We start from the raw sequence: 16643 nt of genomic DNA on the forward strand, positions 1-16643 counted from the left end.
TATTAATAAACAAATTAGGCACATTTGGGCAGTCTTGACACAACATTTTGAACAGAAATGCAATGGTTCATTGGATCAGTCTAAGACTTTGCACATACACTACTTCAATCTAGTGGCCAAAATCTAAAATGGACCTGGGCTGGAATAATACATTATGGCCTTTCTCTTGCATTTCAAAGAAGATGGTACAAAAAAAGCATGACTCGAACACCATCAAGTGTGCCAATGACACAACAGTGGTAGGCCTGATCACCGACAATGACAAGACAGCCTATAGGGAGGAGGTCAGAGACCTGGCTGTGTGGTGCCAAGACAACAACCTCTCCCCCAACGTGATCAAGACCAAGGAGATGATTGTGGACTTCAGGAAAAAGAGGACCGAGCACGCCCCCATTCCCATCGACACAGCTGCAGTGGAGCAGATTGAGAGCTTCAAGTTCCTTGGTGTCCACAAACTAATATGGTCCAAGCATACCAAGACAGTCGTGAAGAGGGCACGACAAAATCTATTCCCCCTCAGGAGACTGAAAAGATTTGGCTTGGTTCCTCAGATCCTCAAAAGGTTCTACAGCTGCACCATCGAGAGCACCCTGACTGGTTGCATCACTGCCTGGTATGGCAACTGCTCGGCCGCCGACCACAAGACACTACAGAGGGTAGTGCGTACTGCCCAGTACTTCACTGGGGTCAAGCTTCCTGCCATCCAGGACCTCTACACCAGGCGGTGTCAGAAAAAGGCCCTAAAAATTGTCAAAGACCCTAGCCACCCCAGTCATAGACTGTTCTCTCTGTTACCACACGGCAAGCGGTACCGGAGGGCCAAGTCTAGGTCCAAGAGGCTTCTTAACAGCTTCTACCACCAAGCCATAAGACTCCTGAACATCTAATCAAATGGCTACCCAGACTATTTGCATTGCCCCCCCTCCTCTTTTGCACCGCTGCAACTCTCTGTTATCTATGCATAGTCACAGTCACTTTAATAACTCTACCTACATGTACATATTACCTCAACTAACCAGTGCACCCGCATCATTGACTCTGTACCGGTAACCACCTGTGCATAGTCTCGCTATTGCTATTTTACTGCTGCTCTTGAATTACTTGTTACTTTTATTTCTTATTCTCACTCATATTTTTTTTAAACCCCGTTGGTTAGGGGCTCGTAAGTAAGCATTTCACTGTAAAGTCTACACCTGTTGTATTCGGCGCATGTGACTAATAAAATTTGATTTTGATTTGACATTCCTTATATTAAGCAAACCAGACGCCACAATTTTCTTGTTTTTAATTTACGGATAGCCAGGCCAGATCAGTGGCAGAATGGATGACCAGGGATTTTCTCTTGATAAGTGTGTGAATTTGACCATTTTCCTGTCCTGCTAAGCATTTGAAATGTAACCAGTTTTTTTGGTGTCAGGGAAAATGTATGGAGTAAAAAGTTGTCAAATACAAATTACAGATACACAAAAAAACTACTTAAGTAGTACTTCAAAGTATTTTTACTTAAGTACTTTACATCACTGCGCCCAGGAGGCAGCCCTGTTCCAAAACTAATGCAATCAACATTCACCCTGTGCAAAACTGTCTGTGTTTTCTAGTTGAAGAGGAACAGGTTTAGCCAGAACGGTGTTCACCTAAAGCCTCTTCTCAAGGGCCTGCCCCTGCTGTTGTCCTTGAGAAACCCTTTAGAGCCTGAATTAGAAGAGGTCACAGAGACCGAGAGCACCAGTAGCAGCCAGACATCAGATGACGACGCAGACACCTAACGTGGCTTTACACCCCTCCTCACGTCACGGTGCCTTGCTCAACTGCACTCTTCTTGCTCATTCACAAGAGACTGGTCATACAGACACTGGTGTGACAGAGGGTTCAGAGGTGACACCTTCCTGAGGGCTTTTCTTTCTTTCTGCTTTTTCTTTTCTTTCTTTCGATACGTTTTTGTCTTTTCCCAGGAGCTAAAATGTCAATTGAACACAAAACACATCAGAATTGTTATTTTGTTTTGGCAAATCAACAACGACGATTTTACTGTCAAATTACTTCATCAATCAATAGTTTATTTCGAAAAGTGGCTTTGACACCTGCTCTTGCTGAAACAATTTGTAGCATTTGTGTTGAGGAAACTATCATTGTGAGCAGTTGATATTGATTTTGCTTCCAGTCCCCTAAATAACCCTTCTATAAGGATTTAGGTTTGTTTTGGTTAATTTTTAAAGTCGACAAATGTTAATGCCTCTGTCTTATTTGAACAGTGTAAGGCATGCATTTGCTTATCATTATATTTCTCGTAAGCGGTAGAAAAACTGTAATTTGCAGTAATGGACCAGCATTTTATTTTAATACCATACTGATTTGAATGTAGCCAGTTAGGGCATAAACAATAAAACAAAGTTCAGAAGTAATGTCAGTTCCATGGTTAAGTCACACTTAATGTTGGTTCTCATCGTAGCTGTTGTCTTTTTAATTTTCAGACATGCAAAATTAAAGTTCTTTGGTTGCTATACTGTAAACTTAGTCCCCCAAATCCTCTTACTGCTTGTATTAAGATACAACTTGTTTGCTTTCTTAAATGAGGTACTGCTGTTGTAAAATGTATGCATTTACAGTACAAGATTTTGAAATTGAAACACTTTTCCTGGCTGGTATAATGTTCAGACCACAAACGTAATGCTCTTTGTTTTTTGTTCGAATTTAGTACCGTTGTGTAAAACGTTAATTTATTTTGTTTACATATTGTTCTTGCAGCCTTTATTCAAGGTGGATTGTAAAAAATATAAAATGTGAGTTTTGAAAGATTTCAGATTATTTTGATAACGTTATTTACAGATTTGGCGTCATGTACTGTACGAGAAAGAAACTACTGCATCTTGGAAAAAGAAAATCGCAATAAATATTTTGCATCAGATTGCCAAACAGTTGTCTGCTTCTCTGTATAAAATAATCAATCATACAGAAGTGATATGTTTAGTACTAGACTTATCCAGTGACACCTGTAAAAGCAATTTGCGTAGTCAAAGATTATAGAGTCGATTTGAGAATTCCATGTTGTGGCCCTCCGTCCTCCACAACACAGTCGTCGACATGGTGACAGTAACCAACAAACAGGGAAATCACCAGAAGCATATCCAGTCCTGTCACACACATGAGAAAAGTAACCGCATACCTATGTTTACTTGGGGGCGGTAAATAGTCTAATGATTATCGTTTAGCTCATTTAGGAGTACATTTAATTTTTCACTCTTGGGACATGTGGTGTTTGCCTTTTGTTGTTACCCTGCGAACTTGACTAAAACGGACGCAGTGATGGAGCCATTGGGAGAGTTCCGTTGTCGGGAGTGTAGTATGGCATTCCGCACCCTTGGACTTCTGGAGAAACATAAAGCATTATTCTGTATCGGGAGCAGCATTGGAGACCCTATGGTGCTGAGACAAGAGCAGCCTGAGCGAAAGGGACTCTATCCAAAGCCGGCACGCACCCCTGATCTTATAAGGGTAAGTGTGTTAGCTGTTATAGTGGCTCTTGTAGTGCGTCTGTCTAACATTGATTGTTCCTGGTAGCTGAGAGAGCAGCGGGGTATGCACCTGCAGAATATGCAGGGGAGGACCAATGACACAGAACGGAGAGCTGGGAAAGAAGATAACCTACGGGGCAGTGTGTCAGAGAGCCTAGCCTTGAGGAACCTTACTAATGAGGTGCCTACCAACACTTAATCTGAACCATCTAGACATGCAATATAACCTATTGCCACCTTTGTAGTCCCTTTAATATGACATAATATAAATTAACAGACTCAGACAAATGTCCTGCTTGAAATTATAGTTTCACAAGCTGAGGATGTCGATTGAGGGGAGTATGCCCAACCTGCCGAAATGGCCCACTGAGACCGAGGGTCTGGAGGACCAGGTCCAGGTGTTGGGGAGAAAGTGTGCCCACAGGGAGAGGATGAGAGAGATGGCAGAGCAGCACGAACAGCAGCTGGCAGAGATACAAACCCACAACCACCTCCTGGAGCAACAGAGAGAGGGTAAGGGGCCATAGAGATCCTCCAACACAAAGCGATATGGAGGAATGAATCTCTTACAGTTTTTCATGTAGAAAGGTTCAATTGGCTAATGTAATCAGTTACATGTAATCTGATTACAGATACAATAAAAAAACTAGATTACTGCCTCCCGAGTGGTGTAGCCAGTCTAAGGCACTGCATCGCAGTGCTAGAGGCGTCCCTACAGACCTAGGTATGATCCAACTGGCTGTGATTGGGAGTCTCATAGGGCGGCGCACAATTGTCTGGGTTAAGGGAGGGTTTGGCCGGGGGGCTTTACTTGGCTTATCACGGTCTAGTGACTCCTTGTGCTGGGCCAAGCGCCTGCAGGCTGACCTCGGTCGTCAGGTGAACGGTGTTCCACACATTGGTGCAGCTGGCTTCTGGGTTAAGCGGGTGGGTGTTAAAAAGCACAGTTTGGCCGGTCATGTTTCGGAGGTCGCATGACACGACCTTTGCCTCTCGAGCCCGTTGGGGAGTTGCAGTGATGAGACAAGATCGAAATTGGGGAGACAAAAGGGGTAAAAAAATAAAATAAAAAAGAGATTAATTCTTGTATCACTTTTTTATTCAGAAAGGATATTTGCAACAACAAAAAAATACATGATGATACTTTTCTGTTTTCTCAATGACAATCAAGTTAAATTCATTCCACCTGAGAGAGTCTGACCACAAGTCAGAGACCACTATCATGACACACCAAACGTGCTTGATGGTTAATTTTTGTGTTTTTCTTAAGGGGAAAGTAATCCAAAAGTAACAAAGTTTTCAGATTAAGTAACTGAGTTTGGGTAATCCCAAAATTAAGTTACTGATTAGAAATCTGGACAGGTAACTAGTAACTGTAATGGATTACATTTAGTATGTGTATGTCAGACATTGCATGGCAGCTTGGGGCCCTGGCAGGGCAGGGCAGCACGGCCCACCTGGAGACTTTGCTGCTGGAGCTGAGGGATCGGGAGGAGAGAAACGAAGAGGCTCTACAGCAGCTCAAAGACCACATCACTACCCTGCAGCCTGGGTGAGTCCACTAGACGGCAGCAAATGACCATCTCACACACTCACAGTACATACTGTACAGTTGAAGTCAGAAGTTTACATACACTTTAGCCAAATACATTTTAACTCCGTTTTTCACAATTCCTGTCTTTTAATCCTAGTAAAAATGACTTGTCTTAGGTCAGTTAGGATCACCACTTTATTTTAAGAATTTGAAATGTCAGAATAATAGTAGAGAGAATGATTTATTTCAGCTTTTATTTCTTTCATCACATTCCCAGTGGGTCAGAAGTTTACATACACTCAATTAGTATTTGGTAGCATTGCCTTTAAATTCTTTAACTTGGGTCAAACGTTTTGGGTAGCCTTCCACAATCTTCCCACAATAAATTGGGTGAATTTTTGGCCTCCTTGCTCGCACACGCTTTTTCAGTTCTGCCCACAAATTTTCTATAGGATTGAGGTCAGGGCTTTATGATGGCCACTCCAATACCTTGACTTTGTTGTCCTTAAGTCGTTTTGCCATAACTTTGGAAGTATCCTTGGGGTCATTGTCCATTTGGAAGACCCATTTGCGACCAAGCTTTAACTTCCTGACTGATGTCTTGAGATGTTGCTTCAATAAATGCTCATAATTTTCCATGCTCATGATGCCATCTAGTTTGTGAAGTGCACCAGTCCCTCCTGCAGTAAAGCACCCCCACAACATGATGCTGCCACCCCTGTGCTTCACGGTTGGGATGGTGTTCTTCAGCTTGCAAGCTTTCCCCTTTTTCCTCCAAACATAATGATGGTCATTATGGCCAAACAGTTCTATTTTTGTTTCATCAGACCACAGGACATTTCTCCAAAAAGTACGATCTTTGTCCCCATGTGCAGTTGCAAACCGTAGTCTGGCTTTTTTATGGTGGCTTTGGAGCAGTGGCTTCTTCCTTGCTGAGCGGCCTTTCATGTTATGTCGATATAGAACTCGTTTTACTGTGGATATAGATACTTTCGTACCTGTTTCCTTCAGCATCTTCACAAGGTCCTTTGCTGTTGTTCTGGGATTGATTTGTACTTTTCGCACCAAAGTACGTTCATCTCTAGGAGACAGAACGTGTTTCCTTCCTGAGTGGTATGACGGCTGCGTGGTCCCATGGTGTTTATACTTGCGTACTATTGTTTGTACAGATGAACGTGCTACCTTCAGGCGTTTGGTAATTGCTCCCAAGGATGAACCAGACTTGTGGAGGTCTACAATTTTTTTTCTTGGCTGATTTCTTTTCATTTTCCCATGATGTCAAGCAAAGGGCACTGAGTTTGAAGGTAGGCCTTGAAATACATCCACAGGTACTCTATCAGAAGATTCTAAAGCCATGACATCATTTTCTGGAACTTTCCAAGCTGTTTAAAGGCACAGTAAACTTCTGACCCACTGGAATTGTGATACAGTGAATTATAAGTGAAATAATCTGTCTGTAAATAATAGTTGGAAAAAGTACTTGTGTCATGCACAAAGTAGATGTCCTTACCGACTTGCCAAAATGAGTTTATTAACAAGAAATTTGTGGAGTGGCTGAAAAACGGGTATGTAAACTTCCGACTTCAACTGTAAGTGATGAGTTATAACAAGTTATAAATAGACATGGTTATAAACTAGAAGAAAAAAAAGTAACATACAAACAAAGATGTTCTTCTGTGCTTTTCATAGGGTCAAAGAGGTCACGTTTGACTCACCCAACCCTGACCACAGGAAGGGACATAATGTCAACTTTGACCTAATATCCTCTGTGGATGGACCCCTCTCCACCCAAATAAGGTAAGTCATATTTGTATGTCTTAGTGTAGCTACACCTCATAGAACAAAAAGTACACATTATTATTAGCACCATTGTTGGTGATATTAGAAGCTGTAATCATAGAGCAAGTAAGTAGCTGTCAGGTCATTATTCAAAAAGAAAATGTGCTCTCAATGACTTACCTGGTTAAATATACTGCTCAAAAAAATAAAGGGAACACTTAAACAACACATCCTAGATCTGAATGAAAGAAATAATTGTATTAAATACTTTTTTCTTTACATAGTTGAATGTGCTGACAACAAAATCACACAAAAATAATCAATGGAAATCCAATTTATCAACCCATGGAGGTCTGGATTTGGAGTCACACTCAAAATTAAAGTGGAAAACCACACTACAGGCTGATCCAACTTCAATGTAATGTCCTTAAAACAAGTAAAAATGAGGCTCAGTAGTGTGTGTGGCCTCCACGTGCCTATATGACCTCCCTACAACGCCTGGGCATGCTCCTGATGAGGTGGCGGATGGTCTCCTGAGGGATCTCCTCCCAGACCTTGACTAAAGCATCCGCCAACTCCTGGACAGTCTGTGGTGCAACGTGGCGTTGGTGGATGGAGCGAGACATGATGTCCCAGATGTGCTCAATTGGATTCAGGTCTGGGGAATGGGCTTGCCAGTCCATAGCATCAATGCCTTCCTCTTGCAGGAACTGCTGACACACTCCAGCCACATCAGGTCTAGCATTGTCTTGCATTAGGAGGAACCCAGGGCCAACCGCACCAGCATATGGTCTCACAAGGGGTCTAAGGATCTCATCTCTGTACCTAATGGCAGTCAGGCTACCTCTGGCGAGCACATGGAGGGCTGTGCGGCCCCCCAAAGAAATGCCACCCCACACCATGACTGACCCACCGCCAAACCGGTCATGCTGGAGGATGTTGCAGGCAGCAGAAGGTTCTCCACGGCGTCTCCAGACTGTCACGTCTGTCACGTGCTCAGTGTGAACCTGCTTTCATCTGTGAAGAGCACAGGGCGCCAGTGGCGAATTTGCCAATCTTGGTGTTCTCTGGCAAATGCCAAACGTCCTGCACGGTGTTGGGCTGTAAGCACAACCCCCACCTGTGGATGTCGGGCCCTCATACCACCCTCATGAAGTCTGTTTCTGACCGTTTGAGCAGACACATACACATTTGTGGCCTGCTGGAGGTCATTTTGCAGGGCTCTGGCAGTGCTTCTCCTGCTCCTCCTTGCACAAAGGCGGAGGTAGTGGTCCTGCTGCTGGGTTGTTGCCCTCCTACGCCCTCCTCCATGTCTCCTGATGTACTGGCCTGTCTCCTGGTAGCGCCTCCATGCTCTGGACACTACGCTGACAGACACAGCAAACCTTCTTGCCACAGCTCGCATTGATGTGCCATCCTGGATGAGCTGCACTACCTGAGCCACTTGTGTGGGTTGTACACTCCGTCTCATGCTACCACTAGAGTGAAAGCACCGCCAGCATTCAAAAGTGACCAAAACATCAGCCAGGAAGCATAGGAACTGAGAAGTGGTCTGTGGTCCCCACCTGCAGAACCACTCCTTTATTGGGGGAGTCTTGCTAATTGCCTATAATTTCCACCTGTTGTCTATTCCATTTGCACAACAGCATGTGAAATGTATTGTCAATCAGTGTTGCTTCCTAAGTGGACAGTTTGATTTCACAGAAGTGTGATTGAATTGGAGTTACATTGTGTTGTTTAAGTGTTCCCTTTATTTTTTTGAGCAGTGTAGTTGCTGTAGTGTTAGTAGTAGCAATGTACGTTATTACTATCCTGCAACATATCTGTATCTATGTCTGTGTTTGACTGTGTCTGTTGGTGTGACAGAGCTCTGAGGCTGGACTACATGCAGTCAGGTGGTTCTGATCCGGCTGTCCTGGCCCAGATGCATGACATGCAGGCAGAGGCCCACACTCTGGAGCAACAGGCCCAATCTGGGGCTGACAACAAAGGCAGGAGGAAGAGTGAGTGTCAATCCTGCATGGTCCTTCATTGGGGTATGGAGGATGTCACATTTGGTGCTTTGGTGCCACCTTGAATGATTTGTTTCTATTGTGCATGTTTATGTCTGTGCCTGCACCTATTTGTCTTTCTGTTGTCTTTAAGAGACAAAGAACTGTATACTGTTTGTTTTTTTAAGAAAAAAGTACTGTATCCTCTTAACTTTGATGCCTCTCTAACCACCCCTTCTATCCCACTCTCTCTGCCCAGGGATGAAGCCTCCTCAGCAGGCTGGGAACTCAGAGGTCCTGGCTGTGGAGCAAGAGAACCAGAGACTGGAGGAAGAGATCTTCAGAATCCAGTTGGCCAGAGACAAACACCGTCGGGAAGACGGTGGGTTGTCATCTCCATCTCATCTCTGTGATTAACATGCACATAATTATATACATAGACAAGCAACATTGCTGATAAACAATGGCAGTCAGGAGTAACCACATTCACAGTGACTACTATGGGATGTGTAGAATTAGAATCCATTCCAATGCTTCTAGAATCATTCTAATTCGATGGGATTCTATATTCCTCTGATCCAGTTGCAGTGGGGTCTGAGCTCCATCAGATCCAGAGAGAACACACCCACTACATGGCCAGCATTCAGGCTGAGCTCAAGAGCCTTCACAGGGAAGTAGAGCGAGCCAGAGAGGGCCCTAGGGACAGGAGGCTGCCCCCACCCCCTCCACCTCTGTTCCCTGCCCCGCCAGCCATGCATCCCCTTGCCCAGATATATTCCCCTCCAGCCCTGGTAAAGCTATGATGTTAATATTACTGTTTATATATCTGGTTTTCTCTGACGACATTAGGCCCATATAGTATATCCCCCATATGTTCTTGTTGCAGACCCAGCCCGGGCCCCATTCCTCGCTCAAGGAAAGGCATGTACTCGACTCCCTTGGGCCTGCGCCCTATGACCCTGCGTGAGTCCATTATGACTAGCACATCTATGTTGGCTATTTCAGTTTTCTATATGATTAAAATTAAACATTACCTTCACATACATTATTAGAGACACATTTATGTAACTAACTCAGATGTGCAGGTATGAAGTACCTCTAAACTACTCTAAACCCTTTTTGATTTGCAGGGCTGGTTTTGCTGTCTTTTATGACTTGATGCTTGGGGTAGATGCCACGCTGGGGGTTCTGCGTCCGGTGGCTGGTCTCTACTCTGGAGGCCAGGAGGTGGGGCGGCCTACCCCATTGCCCCCTACACAGTGCCAGCCTGGAGGGGGTCAGCCCTACAGCCAAACTGTGCCCCCTGGGAACTATGCCCTCCTGGCAGTCAAACAGCCTATGCCCAGGTAAGCAATGCACCCGGAGAAGAAAAAGTACCTGTGAAACTCGTCCATAGCATGTTGGCTGGAGTCTATCGGTGACAGCCCACCTTCCCTGAGATAAAAAGGCAATTGTTGCTCACTGAGTGACAGACTTGTCTCGTGCTCTGTTAGCTAAGGTTTCCTTTGAGTTGTGTGTGGTGTTCAGAAGGTTGCATGTTCACTACAACTTGGGGTGGAATGAAAATGCACTCTTTTACATTTGTCTAAGACAAAACTCTGCCTCCCGAGTGGCGCAGAGATCTAAGGCAGTGCATCGCAGTGCTAGAGGCGTCACTACAGACCCGGGTTTGATCCCGGGTCTGTAGCCAGCCGCAACCCGGGAGACCCATGAGGCGGTCTACAATTGGCCCAGCGTCGTCCGGGTTAGGGGAGGGTTTGGTCTGCCGGGATGGCCATGTCCCATCGCGCTCTAGTGACTCCTTGTGGCAGGCCAGGCACATGCACGCTGACTTTGGACACCAGCTGGATGGTGTTTCCTCCGACACATTGGTGCAGCTGGCTTCTGGGTTAAGTGAGCAGTGTGTCAAGAAGCAGTGCGGCTTGGCAGGGTCATGTTTTAGAATACGCATGGCTCTCGACCTTCACCTTCCTGAGTCCGAACGGGAGTTGGAGCGATGGGAGAAGACTAACTACCAATTAGATATCACGAAATTGGGAAGGAAAAGGGGTAAAATAAATAAATAAATATATATACATATATATAGTGGCAAGATAATTGGTCCTAAAATTAGATCCGATCTTCATCTAAGTCACAACAACGGACAAACACAGTCTGCTTAAACTAATAACACACAAATTATTGTATTTTTCTTGTCTATATTGAATACATCATTTAAACACTCACAGTGTAGGTTGGAAAAAGTATGTGAACCCTTAGGCTAATGACTTCTCCAAAAGCTAATTGGAGTCAGGAGTCAGCTAACCTGGAGTACAATCATTGAGACGAGATTGGAGATGTTGGTTAGAGCTGCCCTGCCCTATAAAAGACACTCACAAAACTTGAGTTTGCTATTCACAAGAAGCATTGCCCGCCTCGAACTTTAGAGATCGAAGACCCAATATTAAGAATTGTGGACTTGCATAAAGCTGGAAAGGGTTACAAAAGTATCTCTAAAAGCCTTGATGTTCATCAGTGACCTCAAGAGAGCGGTTCCCACCAGACATCCCAAGAATATTGCTGAACTGAAACAGTTTTGTAAAGAGGAATGGTCCAAAATTCCTCCTCCTGACCTACAGAAAACATTTGGTTGAGGTTATTGCTGCCAAAGGAGGGTAAACCAGTTACTGAATGAATGTTTCCACTGTGTGTTCAATAAAGACATGAAAACTTATAATTGTTTGTGTGTTATTAGTTTAAGCAGACTGTGTTTGTCTATTGTTGTGACTCAGATGAAGATCAGATAAAATTTGATGACCAAATTTATGCAGAAGTCCAGGTAATTCCAAAGGGTTAACATACTTTTTCTTGCCACTATATGTACACACACTACCGTTCAAAAGTTTGGGGTCATTTAGAAATGTCCTTGTTTTGAAAGAAAAGCAACAACAACAAACAATTGTCCATTAAAATAACATCAAATTGATCAGAAACAGTGTAGACATTGTTAATGTTGTAAATGACTATTTTAGCTGGAAACGGCAGATTTTTTATGGAATATCTACATATTCATATGTCTAGTTTGAGAAACAGATGCCTCAAGTCCTCAACTGGCAGCTTCATTAAATAGTACCTGCAAAACACCAGTCTCAACATCAACAGTGAAGAGGCAACTCTGGGATGCTGGCCTTCAAGGCAGAGTTGCAAAGAAAAAGCCACATCTCAGACTGGCCAATAAAAATACAAGATTAAGATGGGCAAAAGAACACAGACACTGGACAGAGGAACTCTGTCTAGAAGGCCAGCATCCCGGAGTCGCCTCCTCACTGTTGACGTTGAGACTGGTGTTTTGCGGGTACTATTTAACGAAGCTGCCAGTTGAGAACATGTGAGGTGTCGTTTTTTCTCAAACTAGACACTAATGTACTTGTCCTCTTGCTCAGTTGTGCACCGGGGCCTCCCACTCTTTCTATTCTGGTTAGGGCCAGCTTGCGCTGTTCTGTGAAGGGAGTAGTACACAGCGTTGTACCAGATCTTCAGTTTCTTGGCAATTTCTCACATGGAATAGCCTTCATTTCTCAGAACAAGAATAGACTGACGAGTTTCAGAAGACAGGTCTATGTTTCTGCCCATTTTGAGCCTGTAATCGAACCCACAAATGCTGATGCTTCAGATACTCAACTAGTGTAAAGGCCAGTTTTATTTCTTCTTTAAGCAGAAAAACAGTTTTCAGCTGTGCTAACATAATTGCAAAAGGGTTTTCTAATGATCAATTAGCATTTTAAAATGATAAACTTGGATTAGCTAACACAACGTGCCATTGGAACACAGGAGAGATTGTTGCTGATAATGGGCCTCTGTACACCTATGTAGATATTCCATAAAGAAATCATCCGTTTCCAGCTACAATAGTCATTTACAACATTAACTATGTCTACACTGTATTTCTGATCAATTTGATGTTATTTTAAATGGAGAAAAAAAAAAATGCTTTTCTTTCAAAACAAGGACATTTCTAAGTGACCCCAAACTTTTGAACGGTAGTATATATATATATATAATAATAATAAAAGACGAAACACTCTACCTTCAGGATGCAGCCGTCTCCCTCCCTGTCTCTGGTGGTTGAGCTTCAAGCTGCCGGAGCTCTGGACACCTACGGTCAGGAGGTCCAGAGGCTGGTGTCCCGGGGCTGGGCACGGCTGGAGCTCTTCGACCAGCACAACCAGGTCCAGAGCGGATACTGGAGAGTGCCAGTACGTGCCCTCCCAGTCCGACCATCCCTCAGTCCAGTCCAGCTCAACTCAGTCCCCCAGGTGAGGGTAGACACCAGTCTGGCTGACTGCTAGTGGTTAGAATGAAGCTGGATTGCATATCCATTATACATAATGTCTTAAAAATGACAATATCAGTTGAGGATGACATACATATACCATTTTTTCCAACAAATAAAATACTGTTATGTGTTAGGAAGTCATGAGGTGTGAAAGCCACGTGAGATGACATGACACATGATGAAACACACACTAAGGGGTCAGACGTCTAAGTCGTGTGTCTGTGTTCTCTAGGTGGGCAACATGGAGCTGTGTTTACGGGTGGTCAATGCTCGGGACTGGGACGTGCAATCCCTCGCTAAGATTGACCCAAGCAACACCAGCCACTATAAGTACCCCTCCATGGTACATTTCATAATGTTCTCCAAAAATCACCCTTCTCTGACCACATCATTGTACTGTTTCAATATGACTCTGTTTGCCAGTTGTGTGGTAACTTACAGTGCCTTCGGAAAGTATTCAGACCCCCTGACTTTTTACACATTTTGTTAGGTTACAGCCATATTCTAAAATGTCTAAAAATAATTTTTTCCCCCTCTCAATCTACACACAATACCCCATAATGACAAAGCGAAAACAGGTTTGTAAAAATAAAAAAACGGAAATATCACATTTACATAAGTATTCAGACCCTTTACTCAGTACTTTGTTGAAGCACCTTTGGCAGCGATTACAGCCTAGAGTCTTCGTGGGTATCACGCTACAAGCTTGGCACACCTGTATTTGGTGAGTTTCTCCCATTCTTCTCTGCAGATCCTCTCAAGCTCTGTCAGATTGGATGAGGAGCATTGCTGCACAGCTATTTTCAGGTTTCTCCAGAGATGTTAGATGGGGTTCAAGTCCAGGCTTTGGCTGGGCCACTCAAGGACATTCAGAGACTTGTCCTGTAGCCACTCCTGCGTTGTCTTGGCTGTGTGCTTAGGGTCGCTGTCCTGTTGGAAGGTGAACCGTCGCCCCAGTCTGAGGTCCGGAGCAGGTTTTCGTCAAGGAACTCTCTGTACTTTGCTCTGTTCATCTTTGCCTCGATCCTGACTAGTCTCCCAGTCACTGCTGCCACCACGCTTCACCGTAGGGATGATGCCAGGTTTCCTCCAGAAGTGATCCTCCAGAAGTGACGCTCAGCATTTAGGCCAAAGAGTTCTATCTTGGTTTCATCACACCAGAGAATCTTGTTTCTCATGGTCTGAGAGTCCTTTAGGTGCCAAGCGGGCTGTCATGTGCCTTTTACTGAGGAGTGGCTTCCATCTGGCCACTATACCATACAGGCCTGATTGGTGAAGTGCTGCAGAGATGATTGTCCTTCTGGAAGGTTCTCCCATCTCCACAGAGGGGAGAGTCTTGGTGGTTCCAAACCATTTAAGAATGATGGAGGCCACTGTATTCTTGGGGACCTTCAATGCAGACATTTGTTGGTACCCTTCCCCAGATCGGTGCCTCGACACAATCCTGTCTCGGAGCTCTACAGACAATTCCTTCAACCTCATGGCTTGGTTTTTGCTCTGTCATGCACTGTCAACTGTGTGACCTTATATAGACAGGTGTGTGCCTTTCCAAATCATGTCCAATAAATTGAATTCACCACAGGTGGACTCCAATCAAGATGTAGAAACATCTCAAGGATGATCAATGGAAACAGAATGCACCTGATCTCAATTTCAGGTCTCGTAGCAAAGGGTCTAAATACTTACGTGAATAAGGTTTTTATTTGCAAACATTTCTAAAAACCTGTTTTTGCTGTCATTTTGGGGTATTGTGCGTAGATTGCTGAGGATAATTTTTTGTGTAATACATTTTAGAATAAGGCTGTAACGTAACAAAATGTGGAACAAGTCAAGGGGTCTAAATACTTTCCGAAGGCACTGTATGCCTTAAAAAAAATGCTGTAGATCCTGACCTGGTGTGTTCAGAAAGCTTCAGAGTTTATTATATTGATAGTGGTTATTTTGTGTACTCTGTCATTACAGGTGTCCAATATCCCTGCAACTCTTCAAAGAAATAGACCCGTTTCCATGTCAACATTACAGCCCTCCGCAGCCAATCACTTTCTCTCTCTCCTTCCCTACACTGATCACGAAGACCCTCCCCCCATGGAGGAACCCAATCAGAGGTGATTGATGATTTTAGTGCATGGAAATCAGTAAAATAATCAATGTGATTATTTAGGAGAGAGAGTGGTGTACATGTTACTTCATTTGACCTTTTCCATTGATGGTTGTAAGTTGTCTGGATGTGTTGTTCATTTACAATGTGCAAATAAAGACAAATCCACGACTTTTTTTTCATTGTTTTCAATGATGGTATTTTGACAAAGACCGTTAACATACACTACACAAAAGTATGCGGATTTGGCCATTTCAGCCACACCCGTTGCTGACAGGTGTATAAAATCATGCACACAGCCATGCAATCTCCATAGAAAACATTTGCTTTAGAATGGCCTTACTGAAGAGCTCAATGACTTTCAACGTGGCACCGGCGTAGGATGCCACCTTGCCAAGTCAGTTTGTCAAATTTCTGCCCCAGTCAATTGTAAGTGCTGTTATTGTGAAGTGGAAACGTCTAGGCTGTGAAGTGGTAGACCACACAAGCTCACAGAACAAGACCGCCAAGTGCTGAAGCGCGTAAAAAAAAAATCTGTCCTCGGTTTTAATACTCACTACTGAGTTCCAAAGTGCCTCTGGGAGCAACGTCAGCACAAGAACTGTTCATCGGGAGCTTCATTAAATGGGTTTCCATGGCCGAGCAGCCACACACAAGCCTAAGATCAACATGCACAAAGCCAAGCTTTGGCTGGAGTGGTGTAAAGCTCGCCGCCATTGGTCTCTGGAGTGATGAATCACCATCTGGCAGTCTGACGGACGAAAGTTTGGTGGAGAAGGAATAATGGTCTGGGGCTATTTTTCATGGTTCAGGCAAGGCCCCTTAGTTCCAGTGAAGGGAAATTTTAATGCTGCAGCATACAATGACATTCCTGGTGGACATTCCTGCAGTCAGCATGCCAATTGCACGCTCCCTCAAAACTTGATACAGTGGGGGAAGAAAGTATTTGATCCCCTGCTGATTTTCTACATTTGCCCACTTACAAATAAATGATCAGTCTATCATTTTAATAGTAGGTTTATTTGAACAGTGATACAAAACGTTTATTCTTTCAGTGAAATATGGAACCGTTCCGTATTTTATCTAATGGTTGGCATCTATAAGTCTAAATATTGCTGTTACATTGCACAACCTTCAAAGGTATGTCTTAATTATGTAAAATTCTGGCAAATTAATTACAGTCGTTGTTGGGAAGAAATAGTCTTCACAGTTCGCAACGAGCCAGGCGGCCCAAACTGCTGCATATACCCTGACTCTGCTTGCACAGAACGCAAGAAAGTGACAATTTCCCTAGTTAAAAGAAATTCATATTAACAGGCAATATTAACTAAATATGCAGGTTTAAAAATATATACTTGTGTATTGATTTTAAGAAAGGCATTGATGTTTATGGTTAGGTACACATTGGTGCAAC

The 16643-nt window shown here is 43.8% G+C and overlaps 2 protein-coding genes across 2 annotated transcripts; both read left to right on the top strand.

Annotated features, from left to right (window-relative positions):
• Window positions 1-3824: 3824 nt before the first annotated feature.
• Window positions 3825-5232, top strand: LOC145850487 (uncharacterized). The gene is made up of 2 exons (XM_082968311.1): window positions 3825-4025; window positions 4920-5232. The coding sequence occupies exons 1-2, from the start codon at window positions 3836-3838 to the stop codon at window positions 5066-5068; spliced, it is 339 nt and encodes a 112-aa protein (XP_082824437.1). The 5' UTR covers window positions 3825-3835; the 3' UTR covers window positions 5069-5232.
• Window positions 5233-9945: 4713 nt separating this feature from the next.
• Window positions 9946-15609, top strand: LOC106583999 (coiled-coil domain-containing protein 17). Its single transcript, XM_014168729.3, has 4 exons — window positions 9946-10162; window positions 12889-13111; window positions 13364-13474; window positions 15094-15609. Exons 1-4 carry the CDS (start codon window positions 9975-9977, stop codon window positions 15238-15240), a joined length of 669 nt encoding a protein of 222 aa, XP_014024204.2. The 5' UTR covers window positions 9946-9974; the 3' UTR covers window positions 15241-15609.
• The last annotated feature ends 1034 nt before the right edge of the window (window positions 15610-16643 follow it).

This window comes from Salmo salar, chromosome 23 (genome assembly GCF_965601325.2).
Source record: "Salmo salar chromosome 23, fSalSal1, whole genome shotgun sequence".
In the NCBI taxonomy this organism is placed as follows: Eukaryota; Metazoa; Chordata; class Actinopteri; order Salmoniformes; family Salmonidae; genus Salmo; species Salmo salar.